This window comes from Geotrypetes seraphini, chromosome 4 (genome assembly GCF_902459505.1).
Source record: "Geotrypetes seraphini chromosome 4, aGeoSer1.1, whole genome shotgun sequence".
Classification (NCBI taxonomy): domain Eukaryota; kingdom Metazoa; phylum Chordata; class Amphibia; order Gymnophiona; family Dermophiidae; genus Geotrypetes; species Geotrypetes seraphini.
The window spans coordinates 238,226,610-238,250,645 of record NC_047087.1 but is presented as its reverse complement, the minus strand read 5'-3'; the positions used below and the strand labels follow the sequence as shown (position 1 = coordinate 238,250,645).

The window sequence follows — 24,036 nt, the reverse complement described above, 5'->3', positions numbered from 1 at the left end:
GGCCAATCTATAGGTTCTGTGTATTATTGTTGGGATTCCTGGTATGCTTCACTACTTATCTTCAGTCCCCAGTATCCAGTCTGTCATGAATACCAGATTATGAAGCTGTTTAAAATCTTCTATCATGCTTCCAAGTTCTACATCCAAAATAAGCTGTAAATCACCATTTTAAAAGGCTATCACAACAGATGAAGGTTTCAGGAGCTAGGATGAGGTCAGGAAGGGGAATTTTACTTATACCTTTTCAATGGTGGCTCAAGGCAAGTTACATTCAGGCACAGTAGGCTTTCCTGTCTCTGGAGGGCTTACTATCTAAGGCCAGGATTCACTAACCTGCCAGATCGGGCCTGATCCGGGAAGGTCCGACCAATTTAGAAAACAAAAATATGCAGATGGGGACGATCGGAGGAATGCCCCCATCTGCCTGCACGGCTCGCAGATGCGTGATCGGTGTGCATACGCAGACCCGTCCTAGCCGCGACTTTTTTTTTTTTTTTTTACTTTAAACTTTTGTAGCCTGTGGGTTTAACCTGCACAGGCAGTCGGGGCAGTGCTGTTACTGGGCAGCGGCAGCCTCTTCCCTCCTTCCCTTCAGTGCGAGCCAGTGGGTTTAAAGCGGGGCTGCACGCTTTAAACCCGCGGGCTCACACTGGAAGGAAGGCAGCAGAGCCAGGGGGAGCAGAGAGGACATGTCAAACAGGCATTCGGGGTAGGCAAGCCCAGGGGTGCAGGACCACGAGAGCCAGGGAAGGCAGATCAGGGCTGCAGGAAGTGTCCGGGGCTGCAGGGCAGAGAGCAGGGCTTCAATAGAACAGGAGAGTCAGAAGGACGTTTTCAACTGCTCCCCAGCAGTCGCTTCTTCCTTTGATTGGCCAGCCCTGTCCGATGTGAAATTTTGTGTAGTAAATCAGAACGCTGTCCAATCTGCATGCGTTTCTCCTCATTTGCATGCACGGATTCAAAGCAGATCGCAGGAGAGGTAAGTGAATCAGGCCGGATGGAAATTTGTTCATTAAGGGGTCGCAAACCGATCAGTACATGATCGGTTTAAAGCTTAGTGAATCTAGCCCTAAGTTTGTACCTGAAACAATAAAGGGTTAAAGCCTAGATTCACTAACCTTCCCACTCTGTGGGCGATCTGATCCAATCCGATCAGTGGCCGGGTGACCGATCCACGACGCGTCCTCATGCAAATGTGGGTAATCGGAGGCATGCTCCACACCGACGACATGGATCGCTACTGAGTGATCCTGACGCATGCACAGGCCATTTTCTTTGCCTGTAGATGGTCTGCGCGTGCACTTGCTGTCCGTGAACAAAACTTTGCTTTTTTATTTTTTGACTTTTTTACTCGCGAGCCGAGCCCGTGGTTTTAATTCGCAGGTTTAAAGCAGGTTAAAACCACAGGCTCGCACTGCAGGGAAGGGCAGCAGAGTAAAAGAGTCGGGGCGGCACAAGCAGGAGAGTCGGGGCGGCACAAGCAGGAGAGTCGGGGCGGCACAAGCAGAAGAGTCGGGGCAGAGGAGAGCAAGTGGTCCTCAGCAGTCGCTTCTTTTTTGATCACAGCCAGCCTAGTCGGTGTTCCTGAATTTGTTTAGTGAATCAAGGCCCTTCCTAATTTGCTTGCCTTTTCCCCTCATTTGCATGCGCGGATCGGATCTGGTGCGGGAGGAAGGTTAGTGAATGGGGTCGGGGTCACAAACTGGTCGCAAAGAGGTTGGGACATGATCAGTGGTCTTAGTGAATCTAGCCCTTAGTGACTTGCCCAAGATCACAAAGCGTGTTATTGTGATTTGAACCCCAGCTGGTTTTGTAGCCTGTTTAAACCATTAGGCTATTCCTCCACCTTACAGCCATGCTAATCCTGGCTTCCAGTAATATCCAGCTGCTTTCTATTCCTCTCCAGTATTAACTCTTAGCTGCCAAATATTCAAACTGTCATTAAGTTTCACTGGGTCCCTCTTCATTGTATCCACACCATCGGGGGAATTGAAGTATTGGGGACTGCTCCTGAGGAAGAGACTATTCGAAATGGAGACGTCAAGCAGCAACCTGTTTTGATTGAGATAAGTATGGCCCTGTTTTTGTAGATTTTCTTTTATTATTGTAACATCCCGTGAGGGTTTTTTTTTTTTCAACTGTTTGGATCATTAGACTCACTTCACTATAGGACTTTTATGGACAGTATTATTATTTGAAGGTGGACTTAAACTTGATTTGTATTTTGCGCCACTTGTGTTATTTGGAAGATACTATGATGTAAGGAGAGCGTTATGAACAACCACTATATGTTGAGACAATTTCAGACTTACAGCTCATGGGCTCATTTGGAGCCCTTACTGAAGTCTCCTTTTCACTAAATGGTTGAGGAGATGGTGCGAAGAAGAGGGTTTCCACTTTGTGAGGAACTGGACAACTTTTTGGGGGAAGAACAAGCTCGTCAGGAGGGACAGACTACACCTGCGCACGGCAGGAATGAGACTGCTAGCAAACAAAGTCAAGAGAGAAATAGAGCAGGCTTTAAACTAAGAAGAAGGGGAAAGCCGACAGTCGACCTGATGTTGACGGTTTGGACAAGAGTATCCAAAGAAGATACTGAGCGGGAAAAATGCTGGGAATAAGCAAAAGACGAACAACAGGAGTCTAAGAAACAAGAGAACCTGGCAAACAATAAGAAGGGCAAACAGAAAGAGCTAGAGGGACAGGAGAAATTGAGAAATCAGGTTGTGGACGAAAAAGATGCACCAAAAAAAGAGGAAGTAAGGGACAGAAATCAGGGACTGGCAGCTCAAAAAGGGGATGGCAAGAGGAGTAAATCACAACGAAAACCAGCAGGGAAAAGAAAAGACCAGCACTTAATTTGCTTGTATGCAAATGCGAGGAGCTTAAAGACCAAAATGGGAGAACTAGAAGTCACAGCCAATAAAGAGGACCTAGACATCATTGGAATCATGGAAACATGGTGGAATGAGGAAAACAAATGGGACATAGTACTGCCAGGTTACAAACTCTATAGAAGAGACAGGACTCACAAGAAGGGTGGAGGAATAGCACTATATATAAAAGACACCATTCACTCGACCGAAGTGGATATGGAAACAAAAGCGGAAGGATTGGAATCATTATGGGTTAAATTACCAGGAAGGAATGGTCTTGACATAAAATTGGGACTGTACTATCATCCGCCTGGACAAACTGAAACAAACGACAAAGAACTGGCAGCAGAATTGAGGCGGGAATGCAAAAACGGAAACGTGATGGTAATGGGGGATTTTAACTACCCCGGGATAGACTGGAGTACTGGAAACTTGAACTGTGCGAGGGAAACAGAATTCCTAGAGGCTGTGAGGGACTGATTTATGGAATAGCTCGTCAAGGAACCAACGAGAGGGAATGCCACTCTTGACCTAATCCTGAACGGGCTAGGGGGACCTGAAAGGAAGTGGAAGTAGTAGGACCACTAGGAAACAGCGATCACAACATGATCCAGTACAAATTAGAAGTAGGAACATCAAAAGGGAAGAGAACCACAGTGACAACGCTCAACTTCAAGAAAGGAAACTATGATGCTATGAGAAATAAGACCCAAATAGTAAAAGATCTACTCGAGGATTTTGATCTGGGTTTTTTGTGCATCACTGAATCATGGATTGAAAAAGATGACCTACTCACTCAAAATGAACTCTGTCCCCCGGGCTACCATGGTCTTTTCTCTCCTAGAATAAACCGGAAAGGAGGAGGTCTAGCCTTTCTCTACAAATCATTCTTTAATGTTGAGCTCCTCGAAAAGGGCAGCCATCCTTCCTTAGAATTCATGCTAGCTTCAATTAATGACGAACTTCATCCCCACCCACTAGGCATCCTGCTACTCTACCGCCCACCCACCCCCTGGAACAAATCCTCTGACCTTGTTCTTGAGACCATAACAAGGGCCTATCTAAAATTCCAAAGACTTCTGATCATTGGTGACATAAACCTTCATCTAGATGACAACACCAACAAGGACACATCTGATTTCAAAGACTTCCTCGTCTCCTTAGGCTTCACTGCTCCACCGCCCACCCCTACCCACAAAAAGGGACACTCCGTTGACATCATCAGCTTTCTCGACCTGACTGAGCACAAAACTTCCACTGATGGGACCCGTTGGGAACATGTCCCCTGGTCCAATCACCTCCTAGGTTCCTTCTGCCTCCCTGTCTTCATGTCTGACCTTGATACCCCAACCCGAGCCACACACTCCATCACCTACCATAAAAAAATCACAAGTGAATTATTCTAGTCCCAGTTTCTTAACAAACTCCCTCCTCTTCCCAATCACACGGACCCAGACTCAATCTGGCACAACTGGGTGACTCTCTCTGAAACCACATACCGTGCTCTTGCCCCCCTAGCCACTAAACCCATCTCCTACTCTCATAAGGCTCCCTGGTATCTCCCCTACCACAGGGAATTAAAACAGAAATGTCGAGCCCTGGAGCGAAAATGGAAAAAATCGAAATCCCCCTCAGACAGGCTATCCTGGAGAGAAAACATCAAATTCTACAACTCCGTACTAAAAAAAGCTAGGAAGAATTTCTATGGGGTCAAAATCTCCAAGTCAAAAAATCAAATCAGTACACTGTTCCACATCTGGCGAAACCTAACTTCTAAAAATGAAACCTCCCCCCCCTCCCTTCTCCAAATGACCTAGCCAAATTCTTCAATGATAAGATCACTACCATAAAGAGCTCGTTCCCCCAGCTATCTCTTACAACTCTCTTCCTCCGAAGGACTCCGACCCTATTCCTGCCGACAGATCATGGACTACTTTCGAACTTGTATCCGAGCTCCAGATCTCCAATCTTTGCCTCAAACTCAAATCCTGCAAGTGCATCCTAGATCCTTTCCCATCCTACCTCTACGAAAACATCCCTACGCAGGCCATCTCTTCCCTTACTAACCTTATAAATAAAGCTTTACTATTGGGCCTGTTCTCCACAGAAATGGGGCACATTGCCTTATCCCCTCTCCTGAAAAAAGCCGATCTAGACCCCTCCTTATCATCGAACTACCGCCCCATAGCTAACATCCCTCTTTTAACAAAACTTCTAGAGACCATAGTCGCTACTCAGCTCTCCTCTTACCTAGAGAGATTCTCCATTCTCCAACACTTCCAATACGGATTTAGACCCAATTTCAGCACCGAGTCCCTCCTAGTTTCCTTAATTTCAAAGGTGCAACAACTACACGCTCGAAACAAATTTGCCGTTCTTCTACAGTTCGATCTCTCCGCGGCTTTCGACGTAGTGCACCATGACATACTAATCTACCAACTTTCTGAGATAGGAATAGACTCCATTGTCCTAAAGTGGTTCTCTAACTTCCTCCGCGCTCGCTCCTACACTGTCAACGCAAACGGCTCCAAATCTGCTTCGTGGACACCTTACTGTGGTATCCCACAGGGTTCTCCCCTATCTCCTATTCTCTTCAACATGTATATGACCTCCCTGAAGCTCCTCAAACTATCCCTCCTTGAAACACTATACACATATGCAGACGATATCCTCATCCTCCTCGAAACAGATCAGAACCTTACAAACCTCCAAGCGAACATCACTTCATGCATAATGAGACTTCATGCCTGGTCCCTCTCTGTACAGATGAAATTAAATGAATCAAAAACAAAATTACTCTGGCTCGGCCCAAAATTAGTTCACCTGCCCACCCTCTTCACACTACCCACAGGCCCTGCTCTGCACCTTGATTTCTCAAGCAAGGTCCTCGGCATCACTATCGATTCTTCCCTCTCCTTCAGCGATCACCTGAATTTCCTGGCAAAATCATGTTTTTTCAGCCTCCACATGCTGAGGAGAGTTAGATCCTATTTTCAACAAAAACCTTTCATCGTCCTTGTACAATCCATTATCCTATCCAAACTCGATTACTGTAATGCCATTTATTTATGCCTAACAAAAAAAAGTCTTCGCAGACTCCAACTTATCCAGAATACTGCAGCCAAACTGATTTTTGCTAAACGCAAATTTGATCACGTCTCCCCCACTACTTACCAATCTTCACTGGCTCTCAGTACTTTCAAGAATTCATTTCAAATGCTCCTGCCTGGCGTTCAAGATCATTCACGGCATTCTTCCGCCCCTAATCCCCCTATCCTTCCTCGCTCTGACGCCTGCTACCACCAGATCAGCCCACAGACATAAACTATCCTTCCCCTCTCTACACGGCATCCTCCACGCAGGAAAACTGGGAAGATCCCTCCTCTCCAAAATCACGGGCCTTTGGAACGATCTCACTATCCCGCTGTGGAACCTGGGCTCCCTCCAACTATTCCGAAAACAACTGAAAACCTGGCTTTTCTCTAACATATAACATCTCTTCCTCTGTTTCATCCCCTCTTTATATATCCCCTTGTAAATCTTTCCCCTCTCTCTTCCTATATTTTTAGCTTTGTAAACCGTGTCGAGCTCCACTCCCGTGGAGATGATGCGGTATATAAACTTAAGGTTTAGTTTAGTTAGTTTAGTAATGGTGAAAAAAACCTCAGAAACAGCTCAAGGAAAACAGAGACCTTGGAGCAAGCCTGGTCCCTATTCAAGGGCACGGTGCAAGAAGCACAACATATGTACATCCCCAGATTTAGAAAAGGGTGCAAAAAAAGACCCAGTATGGATAACCAATGAAGTGAAGAAAGCGATAGGAGACAAGAAAAATTTGTTCCGGAAATGGAAAAAGGACCAAACCGGGGAAAACTGGAAGGAACACAAGAAATGCCAAAAAGAATGTCATCGAGTGGTTAGGAGAGTGAAAAGGGAATACGAAGAAAGACTGGCCAGGGAGGCTAAAAATTTCAAATCGTTCTTCAAATACGTTAAAGGGAAGCAACCAGCAAGGGAGGAAGTAGGACCGTTGGATGATGGAGACAGTAAGGGAGTGATAAAGGAGGAAAAAGAGGTAGCTGATAGGTTAAACAAGTTCTTCTCGTAAGTCTTCACAAGCGAGGACACATCCAGTGTACCAAAACCCGATGAGATCTTCAATGGAGACCAAGAAGAAAAACTGTCAACAATAGAGGTGAGCCATGAGGATGTCCTCCAACAGATAGATAGATTGAAGAGCGACAAATCACCAGGCCCGGACGGAATCCACCCAAGGGTACTAAAAGAATTAAGAAACGAAATAGCGGAAATACTCCAACGAGTTTGCAACCTATCCTTGAAAACTGGCGAGATCCCAGAGGACTGGAAGATAGCAAATGTTACACCTATCTTTAAAAAGGGATCGAGAGGTGACCAGGGAAACTATAGGCCGGTAAGTTCGACATCAGTTCCGGGCAAGATGGTAGAGGCACTGATAAAGGACAGCATCTGTGAGCACATTGAAAAAAATGGACTAATGAAAGCGAGCCAACATGGCTTCTGCAAAGGAAGATCGTGCCAAACAAACTAAATGCACTTCTTTGAGGGGGTAAACAGCCAGATGGACAAAGGGGAACCCATAAACATCATTTATCTCAACTTCCAAAAAGCCTTTGACAAGGTACCCCAAGAGCGGCTACTTAGGAAGTTGTGGAACCACAGGGTGGAAGGGGAAGTACACAGATGGGTTAAACACTGGTTGGCAGGCAGGAAGCAAAGGGTTGGAGTGAAGGCCACTACTCGGACTGGAGGAGGGTCACGAGCGGAGTTCCGCAGGGTCAGTACTCGGACCACTACTGTTCAATATATTTATCAACAACCTAGAAACAGGGACGAAGTGTGAAGTTATAAAATTTGCGGATGAAACTAAACTCTGTAGCAGGGTTAGAACTGTGGAAGAGTGTGAGGACCTACAAAGGGGCCTGAAGAAACTGGAGGAGTGGGCGATTAAATGGCAAATGAATTTCAATGTAGGGAAATGCAAGGTCATGCATATAGGGAAAAAGAACCTGATGTTCAGCTACCAAATGGGGGGATTAGTACTAGAGGCAAGTAACCTTGAAAAGGACTTGGGTGTGCTGGTGGACACAACAATGAAGTCAACAGCACAATGCGCAGCAGCCTCAAAGAAAGCAAACAGAATGTTGGGTATTATTAAGAAGGGTATTTCAACCAGAACGAAGGAAGTCATCATGCCGCTGTATCGCGCGATGGTGCGCCCGCATCTGGAATACTGTATCCAATATTGGTTGCCGTACCTAAATAAGGACATGGAGATACTTGAGAGGGTTCAGAGAAGAGCAACAAGAATGATAAAAGATATGGAAAACTTTTCATATGCAGACAGGCTAGAAAGGCTGGGGCTCTTCACCCTGGAGAAGCGGAGATTCAGAGGAGACATGATAGAGACTTACAAGATCATAAAGGGCATAGAGAAAGTGGAAAGGGACAGATTCTACAGCCTATTGGGAACTACAAGAACAAGGGGGCACTCGGAGAAATTGAAAGGGGACAGGTTTAGAACCAATGCTAGGAAATTTTTTTTCACTCAGAGGGTGGTAGACACCTGGAATGCGCTTCTGGAGGATGTGATAGGACAGAGTACATTAAGGGGATTCAAAGAGGGATTGGACAAGTTCCTAAAGGATATGGGGATTGAGGGATATAGATAGAGGTAGAGATAGGATTATGGAAGGATATAGATAGAAGAATAACGGGGACTGAAAGGTTTTAGACAAAGGATCACTTACAGGTCATGGACTTGATGGGCCGCTGCGGGAGCGGACTGCTGGGCGCGATGGACCCCTGGTCTGACCCAGTGGAGGCAACTTCTTATGTTCTTATTCCAAAGATTTTAAATTAAAAACTAAGAGAAATACTCACACAGTCCTGGGTCTGTTATAGCTGGCAAATAGGCAAACTTGTGCACACAACCAAACGTATATGTAAAAAGCCTGATCTCATGAATAATAATGAAGTAATACTTTTGGAATGGCTGTGGTCCTGCTTTAGTTTTTATGAATTGTGCTCAGTTTTTTGCTCATCATGCATTTTTATACGGCACAGTCCTTGATTTTAAGTATCTTTGACAGGGTTGGGTTTTTTTTGTTTTTTTTTTAAGAGTTGGTGAAAGCTGTTTTTTTACACACTAACCCACTGCTATTGCTTGTGGAAGTTGTTCTCTCACTACAGGTAGGTAAGTGATCCTTTTGTCAGTATTTTATTGATGATGTTATTTCACTGAGTTTTAATGGTTGGTTCAATATTTTAATTAAATGTATATATGTGTTTTATTATAACATTTATATGCCCCTGAGGCAACCTTATTGGTAAAACGCACTGGGCATTGTTCCTGGGAGCATCTTGATTAAACCTATTTTTATCTCCATGTGGCCTGCTCATTGTCATCTGTTCCATGTTGGATTCTATAGTGCACTGTTCTTCAACCACCGGTCCACAGAAAATTCCTGCCGGTCCGCACAGGACTGGCAAGATCGACGAGCTGTAGTCCACACAGGGCCGGAGAGATCATGGGGAGCCTCCAACAGGGTGCTTTCTCCTCTCCCAGTGGCTCTCCTTACTTAACAGTGCAGCGATTCAGGAAGGCAGCCTTGGGGATTTTGCTGAGTCGCGGCCGCCTCTGATGATGCAACTTCCGCTTTCCTCAGAGACGGTGCGACCCAACAAAGGACCCGAGGCTGCCTTCCTGAATCGTTGCGCTGGAAAGGAGAGTTGCTGGGAGGGAAGAAAGCCACTGTTAGAGGCTGGGAAGCTGCTGGGCATGGTAAAAAAAAAAAAAAAAAGGGACAGCTGCTACTGGACCTGGAGAGGGATAAGGACAGATGCTGCTGGGAGGGGAGGAGGGAAAGGAGTCTGGGAAGCTGCTGGGCAAGGGGAAAAAATGGACAGCTGCTACTGGACCTGGGGAGAAGGAGAGATGCTGCTGAGAGGAGAGGAAGGAAAGGGAAGGGAAGAGAGTTACTGCTGAACAGGGGGAGGAAGGAAGGGAGAAGAAAAAAGGAAGGAAACAGCTGTCAGGGTGATTAGAGGAAGGGAAGGGAAGAGACAGGAATGAGATGGGAAGGGGGGTCAGCAGAGAAATTGAGAGGGGCAAAGATGCTAGATCTGGTGTAGGAGAGATAAAAATGAAGAGAGCAGTGAAGTTGGAATGAATCATATAAAAAGGAGAGAGGGGCATAGGCTGGATTGAAAGGGGAGAGGGGCATAGAAATAAGACAAATATCATATGGAAGGGGGAGAGGTCAGACAGTAGATGGAAGGGGCAGATGCTGGATTAAAGAGACAGAGAGGGCAGACGCTGGAAAGAAGAGAGTGAAAAGAAGATGAAAGCAGAAACCAGAGTCAACAAAAGGTAGAAACAAATAATTTTATTTCTATTTTGCGATTAGAATATATCAGATTTGAAATATATATCCTGCTAGAGCTGGTGTTAGACATAACTGGGGACTGCAAAGTCCAGGCAGTGGCTTAGGGCTCTCTCTGACCAGGGGGGCAGTTGCCCTAATTGCACTCCCCTAACCCTATTCCTGCTATGTGTGACTGCGGTATTATGTTAGCATGATATTTCTGTGTAGTATTCTGTAATAATTTGGCTTATTCAGTTTTCTTGATAGTAGAGGGAATATATGTGAAGGGGAAGGGAGACAGGGGTTTTGTTGATCCTTGCTCTGTATTATTTGTATTTATAAATTGACAATTGTACAGAATATTGTTTCTTTTTATACTTTAATAAAATACATTCAGTATAAAATCATAACTGAGGCTTGTGCAGATGGGATCAGATGGTTTGCGAGGACCGAGCTCGCGGAGACGGGGCAGAAACGGGGTTTTTAAATTTCAATCCTAGTAGTTTGCCGGTCCACAAAATAATTTTTTTTTCCGCCGGTCCATAGGTGTAAAAAGGTTGAAGAACACTGCTATAGTAGACTAATTGCCTTGTTGTTTTCTTGATTCTATTTACAGTACACTCAGAGATGAGGAAAGGGGAAAAAGGAAAAACTTACTAATGAATCCAGGTCTTCCCCTTTTACACATAAGTTAGCATCAATGACATTCAATCCAACTAGCAGCCCAACTATTACTGCACCTTCCTCTTCCATCATCAGTGCATGATACTCATAAAACTCGCTGTGGAGAGAAAGTAAAATGCATCAAACTGCTGAATCTCTGGAAAGAGCTCTGAATTCAAGTGTATCCAAGAATCATATGCATGCTCTGGATCTACACCTTCAACAAACTCAAATACCAGAACTGAAGGCACACACTGCCTGAAATCAAGTGAGTTAATATGTTGCTTAGCAAGAATGTAAAGAAGACAGTACGTTTTTAAAAGTTACAGAGCCTCAAACAATGATGCTGAAAGATAGTAACTAGAACTACAGACACTGTGGCCCGATTCTGTAAACTGCGTCCCAATTGTAGGCAGCTATAGATGTCTTACAGCTGTCTAATCAGCCATTTTCTAAAAAAAAGCTCCCCAGGCAGGCCACCTATATTGAAGGTGCCTCCGGGAGCCTAGGGAGGCTCACAAACCCACCTAAGCTCGCCGGCTAGGCAAACCTAGGCGGGCCTACGCCTCTCCCTAGTAGAGCAGGAGGCGCTTACAATGTAGGCTAGCAAAATGCTGGCCTACATTGTAAGTAGACACGGCCGCTATACTTAATCACAGCAAGGGATCTCCCTGCCGCAATTAGTATAGTGACCGTGGCTATGGCCGCCAGTCTCCCCTCCCCCTCCTATGGCAGGAGGGGCTTGAGGTGCCTGGGCCAATCAGGCCCTAGGCTCCTGTGGGTTGGGCAGGGGAGGGGTGAGCCCACCTTAATTGGACAGAGGTGGGCCTGCCGGCCGGATAGTGCAAGGACCCATCTGTCTGTCCAACTTGCTGGTAAGCCCGGGAGAGGGGGTTCTCGGGGGGTCCGGGGAGGGGGGCTGGGGTGTTTTGTTGGGGGGATCCAGTAGAAATGGTTGGGCCCCCTCCTGCCAGTGATCTTTGGGGGGCTACCAGCAGGAAGGGTTCAGCACCTTCCTGCCGGCGATCGTCGTGGGCGGGTGGGGGGTCTTTCGGCAGGAGGGGTTGGGCACCCTCCTGCCGCGATCGTCAGGGGAGGGGGTCTACCGTCAGGAATCCGGTCACGTGGGTCCATTCTTTTACTTTTCTACATGGCATTTACATATGGTACAAGAAATACTTTCAAAGATTGTTGCCCAACAATGCCCTGGGGCTGCCAAATCAACAGGAATTGATTTTTAATTAAATTGCGATCCTGGGACTTTCCCCAACTCTTTTAAAATTTAAAAAAGCAAAAACAATAACAAACAATGAGGTCATTCAGAACTAGACTTTGTCTCCAGGGCATTTATTTATTTAACATTTGCTATACTGCAATTTCTGTACCCGAGAGGTCTAAACGGTTTACAATCTAAAAACTGTTTCAATAAAGTAGAACAAGAATGCCAATATGTAGATAGGAAAGTAGAGTACCACTCGCTTAGCATCTAAAGTGGAGTGAAAGTCAGTAGATTTGGAGGACTTTCTAAGAAGGGAATCAACAAGTAGGATGCCAGTATGATGTTAGGAAAGGAGGGTATCAACTCATTCAACACAATGTGGACTAAGAGTCAAGCATTAGGAGGACAATTTGTGGGACAATGACTCTGCATGGGTAGCAGAGACTGCTGCCAATTATTTTCAAGTAAATATGCATTAAGAAAAATGTGCCACTAGCATGGCTATTGGCTCGGTGGTGGTGCAGGACCCCGTCATACAGATAACAGGGATGCAATTCCTAGTCCTGGGGCAGATAAGACTGTGGATTTATGTACTTGTTTCAGATTTAATTTTTTTCTTGATGACAATCAACCATTCAAAGAGAGATGCGGGAGAGCCATCACTCAACAGCACCAACTAGTGATCAGACTTGTGGACTATGCTAACCAGGTTCTACATAAGAGCTGAGGTTCATGGCTTCTGGTCAAGGACTATTGCTGAGTTGACTAGGCAGATTTAGGATGGAGATTTAAAAAAAAAAAAAAAAGGACAACAAAGCCCCCGGTAGCTACAAATGAAAGCTTATGGAGTCATAATCCAATATAGACTGGATCTAATTGAGGTGCAGATCTAAAAGGAGGAGGCAGTAACTGCTCAACAACAACAAAAAAAATAGATTAAAAAAAAAGTACCACTATATAATAATAAGACTGTGCTTATTTGTTTAATAGACTGCTTGACAGATGTAACCTTTAAAACGTATAGGTTTTATCAGAGATGCCAAGTTGCCCAGTTCCAGGATGAAGATTTTAGGATAGTCCTGATTTTGAACTTATATCCCAAAGCCATGTGGGATTTGTAGTACTTGATCCTGCCTATTGAAATTAGTGCTGCAACTCTCATAATGCATCAGGATGGAGGGGTCATAAATCCAGGACTGTGCCAAAATCTCCAGCCTGGAACTGGGTAACTTGGCATCTCTACATCATACTCAGAACTCAAATTAACTAATTCTTCAGCAAACTGAGAATAGCTTCTGGCCAACTAGAAAATAAACATACAGAGTTAAGCAGCTACCAGCTGATGCCACTTAGACTGGCCTAAACTAGATTCAACAACCCTTAGTAGCTAGCATATAACATGTTTACTATTATAGAGAATGACTATAGTTGTCTAAAAGCAAATTTTACAACCCAAGTTTTATGTAATGATACACAGGATGCTATTAGAGGATATTCTGCTCAGCTGCAATATTTGTACCTGGCTTGGAAAATCTGAATAAAACATAAGTTTAGAAAAAGAAAATAAAACATATAAATGCCTGGAAATCATGAATTTAATTACCTTGAAGATAGAATTCTACTGCCAAATGACTGTGACGTCTGCTTTCATGCTCAGACTTCACCAACAAGGAGAAAGCCTTTATAACTCTTATGAGACAGTGACCGAGTGATGCTCTGTCCTCGTATTCATAACCAGACAGAACAAAAATCTCTTGTTGGGCTGATGTATGAGAAATCAAACACTTGATATAATGTTGAAATTGATACAAACCTCAGAAGATCTCTATGAATAATCAAGCAACGCAAATAGTCAGCCATCTTCTTCTGCATCAGTGCCAATCTTAGCCATGCACGAGCACGGCCTAATGGTGTTCTAAAACAAAATTAAAAATTAAACCAAAAACAAAATCAGGATACAAACAATAGGCATTATGATACACCACCCGCTTCTAAATACAAAAACCCTAATTCAAACATTTGAACCCAATACATATCCTATATAAATAGGAATGATGGGTTGGAAAAGATAAATTAATCAATGGCCAAGTTGGCCTTTTCTAAACCATACACAGACCCTGAGAGAAACGTGAAAAAAAACTATACTAACACTGCTCCCTCCTCTGTGAAACATCTGGCTGCTGCTTGAGAAGATCCCTGGGAGACATAAAAGAGCTCATATTCCAGCAAACGCTGGAAAAATACTTTAAAAAAATTAGGGCGCCAGATAAAATTTCTAGGAGTCAAGGCAAGATTTGATATTTTATTTGCCTATCTCTTCCAGTTTTGTTCTCCTTTTCTTTTTTCATTCTCCCCCTTCTACACCCTGTAAGCTTTCTTAATGCCCTTCTTTCCCTGCCTCTCCAGATTCTCCTCTGTGGTTGGGGGATATACCATGGTCTGGTCAAGATTCTGCAGCAGTGGTTGCAGCTCCTCCTGAGCTAGCTCAGGGATAATCACCAGACATTACACTTCAGTATCCGTGGATTTGGTTATTCGTGATTTTTTTTTTTTAAAGAGCGATTTTAATTTAGGGGGTTATTTTTAAGCCCTCTGAGACTCCTCGGAACCTTACCTGGTGGTCTAGCCGCGAGTTCCTGTAGTCTCTTGAGACTACGATGGGAGCTCACAGCAGCCATTTCCTATGAGTGATCTGCACGGGACACGAGCATAGGAAGATTGCTCCTGCCCCGAAAGCCCACTAGACCACCAGGTACAGTTCCATGGAGTCTCAGAGGTAAGGTCCAGGATTCCGGGGGAAGGTAGGGGGTGGGTCAGAACCGGCCTGAATATTATTTGCGGTTTTTTAATATTTGCGGGCCGGCTCTGCCCCTAACCCCCGTGAATATTGAGGGAGAAGTGTATATTCTAGGCTTCTGGATGAGCTAATGCCCAGTATTTTTCCAGACCTCCCCTGATCATGATTTTCTCAAGCCCAGTGCAGTGTTTTGCAAACTTCTGTCTATTAAAGACCCCTCTGACATCTTTCCTTTGAATTTTGATGAGCTGTGCTGGTGACAGCAGGTTGCTCTCCTTCGCAGGCCTCTCAACATATCTGAAAATTTGGGGCTTTATTCGCCTTGAGAGTACTGTGATGGTGTAGAGTTCCACTCAGAATTTTCTGTTACATTTTATCGAGCCAAAAATCAATCTACAGATTGTAATTTTCCTTTATCTTCAAGTTAATATAAAGGAATTCATCCATTCTACTGGTTGATTTCTTCAGGTAAGGAGTGTTGGCATCTACACTATAATTTCTGCTACTAACATATTCAACAGAAAATGCTTTGTAACCTCACCTGCCTTTCCCTCATTCCTCTTAGTTGAATGTGTTTTGTTCCCACCTCTCCTTGTATAGGGCTACTACATCCCAAATGAGACACCAAATAAGCCATGAGGTGGATAACACAAACACATTCAGCAGCTGATACCCTTAGAAACAGATTTCAGTATATTCCTATCTTCTGTTCTCTTTTTTCTTACTTCATCTTTCCCAAAAGGCAAGCCCATGTAGCCCTAGGGAACACTTAATGGCATGAAAGCTAAAAGGGCACCCAATGGAGCCAGGTTGACCTACGGCGCTTTTCGGAAAGAAATTAAGACAGCACTGTTCGACAGATTTATCTAATAATCAGATACCATTTTAAAACTAATAACACCACACTGATAACTTTGAGAAATATGTGTATTTTTACTATTTGTATTCTGTATTTCGCTGACTATCCAGTGATATTTTTGCTATTTGTATTCTGTAATTCGCTGATTGTCCAGCTCTCTTCAGTGTAAACTGCCTAGAAGTCGTAAGATTGTGGCGGTATAGAAAAAATAAAGTTATTATTATTATTAATGCTGACCATTAGGGATTGCCACAATAGGGGCAGCCATCTTTCCTCTCAGCGTGTGGCCAGGGGGCTGATATATCCTGACAGATGAGGGATCCAAACCCAGACCTTCAGCAAGATATATCAGAGTACCACGGCTGAAGTTATCACCAGGCCAAACCAAAGCATTATTAACATGTCCAAGGTAGGCCCAATGGCTCAGTGGCAGTGCTGGTTTTATTCCTAACTTAGGTCTTTTGCTCCTTGGGTTGGCTGGGGAAACTGCAGAGGCAGCACTCAAACTCTTGAAGAAAAGTGGAAAGAACAGCGGTCATCAAACAAAAGTAGCATCTACTTGCCTCAAGAATTGTTGATGTAATGCCCAAACTAGGAGCAGTAATAATAATAATAACAACAACTTTATTCTTCTATACCGCCACAATCTTGCGACTTCTAGGCGGTTTACAATCAAGAGAGCTGGACATTCAGCGAAATACAATAAGCAGATATTCAGAGGAAATACAGAGAGCGGAAACCTTAAGAGGCAATAGTACATAAATACAATTTGCTGAGCAAAATTATAAGATGTACATTTTAGTAGGTAATGTCCGATAGGGACCTGTTAGGAATAAATAGCAACGTAAAATTACGATAAGATGAAGATAACAGATTATATATATAGCAGTGCTGTAAATTCAGGTGGAATAAGGAGGGGGGAGGGAGAGGGGAGAAAGGTCTACAGTGAGAGAAGGAGTCTATATAAATACGGAACAATCAATAAGCTGTTGTAAATGAAGGCTCTTGACACCAGAATCTCACCTATAGACCCAATTTAACTGAAAGAAAAAGGGTAAGGGGGAAACTATTGGGCTACTTCCCAAAAATGTTTTCTCAGTTTACTACAGGCTGAATGTATAAATTCTGCCATGAATGAAAGGAAAGGGGGCTTTAAGGACTTTTCTTCCTTGAGATGATTTTACTTCATTCTTCTCCCCAAAATGTACTGGATTACAATTTTTGTCATGCTCATTAATAGTTGTTTTAGGAGTTCCTAAGAATATGCCCAAATGAAGACTATGAATAGTTACGAGAAGACCATAACAAGGTATTCCAGCCATCTTGATTTTACAATCCTTTAACAGGAATTGTGGGGGTTGGGAGCAAGGGTGTAAATACTCTTAAAATAAAAGACATTTTAAAGAACTCCCCAAGGAACATACTGCCTCATATACAGTATTACCCCTACAAAAAGTTCCTGTATTAAAATTAACTTCAATAACAAGAGAAAACTTGTGAAAACAATTTCAGCTTTCTGTCTTTTGATTCCCCACACATGGATATTCTCAGGAATGCCATCCTCAGAGATACTGTGCCTACTTGAGACCAGGCAAATCTCGGACACTGGCTGCTATCTCTTCTGCTTCTGGGCACAACTTCTCTATGATCTCCAGTGGGCCCCAGATGGTCTTATTAAAGCCCAAAAATGATTTTTTCACTAAAACAAAAAGACAAGAAGGATTACTTTTTTTTTTTTTTTTTGCATGTTAAGAATGCTTTATTCAGTATTGAAATAGTTAATTAAATTTGAATTAGAAATAGCAAGGGCTGTCAAAATGTTATGTTATGTTTATGTTATGTTTTTAGTTCAATTTGTTAATTGATTAATGAGAAAAACAGAAATAATGATCATCATGTAACAATAATAGTATACAAAAGTTTGGCACTATATGCATATATGTTATACAAAATAAAACACCGAGAATGCTATGTTTATCAGCATTTGTTATAACGCATCACCATATTACAGACCTCAGTGGTTTACATTCTAAATTATATCAAATACAGACCTCAGTGGTTTATATTCTGGTTAGTGGCATAGTGGTTAATGGTTGGTTAGTGCCAATATTCAGTGGCGCAACCCAGTTAAGTGTCATGAATATTGGTGGCTGGCCTACATATCACAATTTAAGTGGGCAGGAGACTCTCCTGCCTGCTTAAAATGTTTGGAAAATTGACTCCCTATGTTAATAGTTGATTATTTTCAAACAGTTTCACAACATCTCATCTTAATACTCTTGGGTTACCTTACACTCTTTATCTTGGCTTATGCAATTTGTACAAAATGCTACTGTCAGACTTCTTACTGGAACTTCCTGGTTCTGTCAACTTTTGCAGTCTTGCTGTTTTGCACTGGCTTTTTAGTTGCTATGAGAGTTCAGTTTAAACTACTAGTTCTTAATCACAACCTAGTGAACCAAGATGGCTGAGTTCTGATCTGAACAGCGATATAGCCAGAAGGGAATTTTTTGTTGGGTCAATGGGTAGATTAGTGTGGGAAAGGGGTGGCAAAACAGGGAGAGAAAAAAATGCATGCCCACCCAAACTTTAAAATTAAATATCTTAGCAGGCAGGGAATATCAAGATCTGCCAGCTTGCCAAAATTGTGAACCCCCATCAAAAACGAGAACAATCAGGCCACCAATGCCAGAAGCCTGTGAGTGCTCAATTCTCTCACATGAACTGAGCACACATGAGAACTGAGCATGTGTGGGGTGCTATTTGTAGCAGCTCAGAGCACTAACTAGTATTTTTGACAGGGGTTTGTAACTTTGGCAGGCTGCTGATGTTTTTAAGTTATTGGGGCTTAGGCAGTGCTTCTCAACATAGTCTTCAGTGCACATCCAGCCACAATCAGGGTTTCCGGATATCCACAAAGAATATGCATGAGATAGATGTGCATACCAAGGAAGCAATGCATGTGACTAACTCGTGCATATTCATTATGGATAGCCTGAAAGCCTGACCAGATGGATGTGCCCCGAGTATGGAGTTGAGAACCACTGGGTTTGGGGATCCCCTCTCCAGCTTCACCAATGGTGCGCTGCTGCTGAGTGGACCTGAGGTGAAAGTGGATAGGCCCAGGCCTTTCCAGCCCTACCTGTGGTGACGCACCTTGTTCTGAAGCCTTAGAAATATTGTCGTGCTTTAAGGCTGGATGATGTACATCTGTTAGTGGTTCCGTCATCACTTTGAATGTATACTGTTGAATTGAAATGTGCCTTATCACTCGCTGGCCCTTGTGTGTGGAGCATATTACCAGTCAAATTGTGATTCATGTCTGATACTGCCATGTTTAGAAGGCACCTAAAAGATTTTGTTTGCAGGCTTTCAGTTGAGTCTTCATATTACTTGATAGGTGATATGTGAGATCTATCTATAGTGAACAATAATAGGAAGATATACAGTAATATTCTGTGAGCTACTATCAATTAGTTTACTACTAAATTTCACAGTGTTTGGCTTTTTATGCTCATCTATATTTTTTTATCCTTATCTTAGATGTGTATCTAAAATATTTATGGTGATGTGCTCAGACCTGTAACCCAATAAATAGTGAAGCCACTATCATGAGTTTAACAAGGGGACCATCATTGCAACCACCTGTCCCCGACCCTCCCTAAATAGTCTTGTTACTTTTCAAATACTGTGATATTACTTATCTGAATGGAGAGGTTTTAGTTGTTGATCTTGGTCTTGTTAAATCTCACTGGTGACTGTGTTATAACCAATAAAGTGAAGATTAAAATTCAAGGAAGATTGTGTTTATCCTCATCAATTCTTAACAATTCCCGTCCCCCCGACTCGAGTTTCGTCCGCTTCGTCGGGGAGGGACACTAGTGCCTGCAGAGAGGATCGCCGGTGCTCTACGCTATCCTTGTAAACGGCCACAGTCCTCAGAAGCATGTTCCCTCTGACGCGGCCCCGCCCCTCCTCTGACATCAGGGGCAAGATCCCGTAAGAGGGAACGTGCATCTGAGGACTGTGCAGCCTACAAGGATTGCATAGAGCACTGGCATTCCTCTCTGCAGGCTGTGGTAAGAGTAGGAGGCCCAGGGAGGGAGGGGGAAGCTGGAGGATGCAGGAAAGAGTGCCAAAGCAGTCAAAGCACGGAACAAGGTAGAACCAGCATTTTTGCAGCTCTTCCCACCTGACCCTCCCCCCAAAGGAGGAGCGGCAGGCCAGCAAGAGGCAGCGCTGCTGCTCCTGGTTTAGGAAGGCATGGCGAGGAGGGTTGGTCATAGGGTCGGCCAGGCCGATTTAAAAAAAAAAATCAAATCAATTCAAATTGATTCACCTGAAGTGAATCGATGAATCGATTCGAATCGGAAATCGGGCAGCACTAGTAATGACCTCTTACTAGAAGAGCAATTGCCCTAAGATGTTAAGACCAGCCACCATGTTGTTAAAAGGCAAAAACAACCTGAGGTTACTACTCTGTTTAAAGGTCAAGGTGAGCTGGAAGTGTGATTGCCTCTTGTTTAGGTATTATTAGAAAGAGTTTCTAGACTATTTTCTGGAATTATTTAATTATAATACAGTATAATGGAAAGAATTTTACACCATCTCAATTGAAAGAGATGATAATCCCATCACAAAGTTAATGCAGGTTTAGACGCAAGGCTCTTAAAAATCCCCACAGTAGCAATTTTTAAACATTCATTAGGATTATGAAGGTACAAGTTCTGTCATTATTTGACCTAATTGTATTTTTAGTAAGCTGACACTGCACTCCATTCCTATTTGGTAAATTTTGGTATGATTTTTCCAGCTGGCACATTTTGTCTTTTCAGAGGGTAAGAACCACTTGTTGATACAATACCTGTTGCTTAGAATAATAGCACCCTATGGTTTAATTGTAAAATAAATCATTTGAATCTATTGGCAGTGACATCTAATACTTCAATCTTATTATTCTTTCCAAAGTACCAATAGAATGTTTAGGAACCACTTTATTCAAACCATCTTGCCCTACTCTCTTTCAGGCCAGAGCCACACACAGAGACAACACAAGATATGCAAAAGGGTTAAAAAGAATTCCATGAGGCGTGCCCCACTTGCTTCCCCTAGTTGTATATTTTTTTGTGATTACTTTTCATGCTTGTAGAAAGGTCCACACTAATAGCATTAGAAATTCAAAACAGGCATAGCATGAATGAAACAGCAGCAATGAAAACAGGTCCCACTGCCAATATGCCTCTGGAAGGACTGGTTCTAAGGGTAACCAGATAACTTAGTAGGTAGGCCTGTGTAATTTCTGTTTTTCTTCTGATATTACCACACAAAGGTGCATGCCAAACTAGGACCCTGGGTTTTAATGATTTGGATACCAGGTTGTCCTAGTGGGACCTAGGCTGAAAACAACTTATTTCATGAATTAACATAAGAACATAAGAAGTTGCCTCCACTGGGTCAGACCAGAGGTACATCGCGCCCAGCAGTCCGCTCCCGCGGCGTCCCATCAGGTCCATGACCTGTGAAGTGGTTTCTGACTAATCCTATAACCTACCTCTGCTTCTATCTGAACCCCTCAAACCCCTTTTCTTTTAGGAACCTATCTAGACCCTCCTTGAACCCCTGTAGTGTGCTCTGGCCTATTTGCTATCAGAATCAGAAATTTTGGTTGTGATCTGGAGGTGGAAGGCTTTGTAACCTATGCCAATTCACCAGACTATCATCCAGTCTAGTGAGCAGATCTATAAATGCAATATAAAAATGATTAAATAAATACAGTTACTGTTCTCTTAGGCTTCCATGGCTGGCATCATGATTGTTACAGGTAAATTAGTGTCACACCATCTGTCTGGGTCTCACCGCATCTGGATAGGTAGAACTGACCTTTCAGCCATCATACTGTGGCTGTCGTCAGGGTATGCTGTGCAGTCTTCAGTTTGTCTTTATATATAGTGGGTCCTCTAAGCTGATTGACTGGGGTTTGAGGTGATTAAGGCAAGAAAGTCCATTGCTCATGAATTTGAATTTTGGTGGGAAAGTTTGTTGGTCACAAATTTGAAACTGGCGTGAAAATTCATTGGTCACAAATTTGATTTTGGTGAGTCTGTTCGTCACAGATATAACTTTTTGAATTTTGTTGGGTACACAAATTTGAATCCAGGCAGGAAGGTCCGAGAAGATTCAAAGAGGCAAGAGAGATAGCAAGACAACCCAATAACTTCAATGGAGATAAAGGGCTCTCCATAAATAAAATATGGCAACTGCTCATCCAACGAAATTTAACACTAAAAGGACTGGGGTCGAGCACAAACGGCTTCTCCCTCCATCTCATTTTTTCCAGCCTCTATTCTAACAGAATTTAAAAATGTGACCAACAGACTTTCCCGCTAGAATTTTAAAATTGTATCCAACAGATTTTCCTACAACTTCAAATTTGTATACCTCAAACCTCAGACAATCAGATTACAGGACCCATTATATATAAAGACAAAATTCAGACTTTGCAGCATACCCTGAAGAAAGCTAAAGCATGATGGCTGAAATGTCAGTTCAACCCAGACGTGGCATGACCCGGACAACTTCAACAATCATATATTGTCACTGATAAAAATAATTACCTTTCAATCCATGTTTAAGGCAATGCTCCATGACAACAAAGAACTGCTGCAAAGGAGGATAGTCTGAATCAAGTGTGCGGCCAAAACTTAAGGCCGATTCAATCAACCCTTTGATGCTCAATTTAGCCATATTCAGCAAATTTGTCCGCTCAACAATGGTGGGATCCTTTAAAGCTGTAAAAAGAGAGGGTAAACTTAGACTTGATTTCTAGTAAATCAAGGTCTATGCACACTAAAAAGGTTACCATTCAAGCCTGACCTGAATCGCCCCCGTGCAGTATAAAAGATTGCATACCTCATTCAGTTTTCTTCATTGTTCAGGGATTAGGCACTTTTGGGATCAGATCTGTCAAGAGGGTTGTAGTGAAATTCAAGGCATAGATTATGGGGAAGTTATATTGCTGGGAGATCTTGGTTTAGATGTGTGGGGCAAAGAAACTCATTTGTTTTTATTATTAGGGTTGCTCATTGCTAAAAGATATATTCTGAAGCATTGGATCAAAGCTACACTATTATACATTGGTCAATGGACTGGACCAACTACATGGTGAGCATGTTATACTTTGAAGGCTTGGACATGCACTATGCTAGGCCAGAAGCTGCAGAGAACTCTTGGCATAGAGCATTTCTATGATAGATTGAACGCTCAGAGAAAAGGATACCTTCTTAAACATGGGTTTAAGGTAGAATCACTAGAGGGTGGGAAGGGAGGGCTTAGGGTTTAAGAGGAGGTTGGGGAACACAGGAAAAGGTTTGTAAAGTTGGTCCTTACAGTGAATGTTACATTACAATGCACAATATGTAGTTTAAGCTTATTCTTTTTTTTTTTCCTTTTCTTCTTCTGAGAGGAACTGGTGGATCTTTGATGACCTTCTATTTGTTACTTTGTTCTTATGGATATTTGTGTTTGCTGTGTGTTCTTCCATTTTTTTTAATTTTTTTTTTACCACCAATAAGATATTTCATTTAAAAAAAGGCTTGACCTAAATCTTAGTACTGTATGTCAGCAATCCAAACCAAAAAAAAAAAATCCAAAACCAGATGATTCCAATTCAAACTGCAAAACAGGTTCTTATAAATGGACAGGAGCAAAAAAATATACTTAAGTTTATTGCTAGAAAAAACACAGGAATACTGCTGTTAATGATCAGTTGGCTCAAGCTCTTTGATCACCAAGACCAAATGGCCTCTGTCTCATTAGAAGCAGAAACAAGTCTGTCAATTACTACAACAGATTGATCACCATCTGACCCACAGCCGGCTCACAATGGATTGTGATTCTCTGAAACATTAGAAATTAAGAGGGATATTTGGACTGAAATTGTCCAAGGCACAACCTGATCTACCGTGTGTTGACCCTCGGCCAATGAGGGAGGTCTGATTAGCCAGTCCCATCTTACTGAAGTAAGTCGGTAAGACCACCATCACCTTGAAGAAGGTATGAGGAGCCGTCACTAGTCCAAAGGGCAGAGCCAAAAACTGGGAATGGTTGTGCAAAACGTGAAATCGCAAGTATCAGTGGTGTGCCAGAAAGATCAAAAAGTACAAGTATGCCCCCATGAATCCAGAGAGGCAAGGAACTCTTCAGGGACCACTGCTGCT

General features: G+C 43.0%; 1 protein-coding gene across 6 annotated transcripts in view; it reads right to left on the bottom strand.

Annotated features, from left to right (window-relative positions):
* Positions 1-24,036, bottom strand: part of RUFY2 (RUN and FYVE domain containing 2) — a 127,900-nt gene that overhangs the window by 91,951 nt on the left and 11,913 nt on the right. For all 6 annotated transcript variants that reach the window (XR_004539183.1, XR_004539182.1, XM_033941549.1 and 3 more), the window contains exons 2-5: positions 22,435-22,608; positions 17,402-17,519; positions 13,978-14,079; positions 10,940-11,063 (exon numbers count right to left, since the gene is read on the bottom strand). Coding sequence is in view for 4 of the 6 variants with exons in the window: in XM_033941549.1 (XP_033797440.1) it covers positions 10,940-11,063; positions 13,978-14,079; positions 17,402-17,519; positions 22,435-22,608 (518 nt within the window). In the remaining 2 variants the exon portion in view is untranslated. The remainder of the gene's footprint in view (positions 1-10,939; positions 11,064-13,977; positions 14,080-17,401; positions 17,520-22,434; positions 22,609-24,036) is intronic.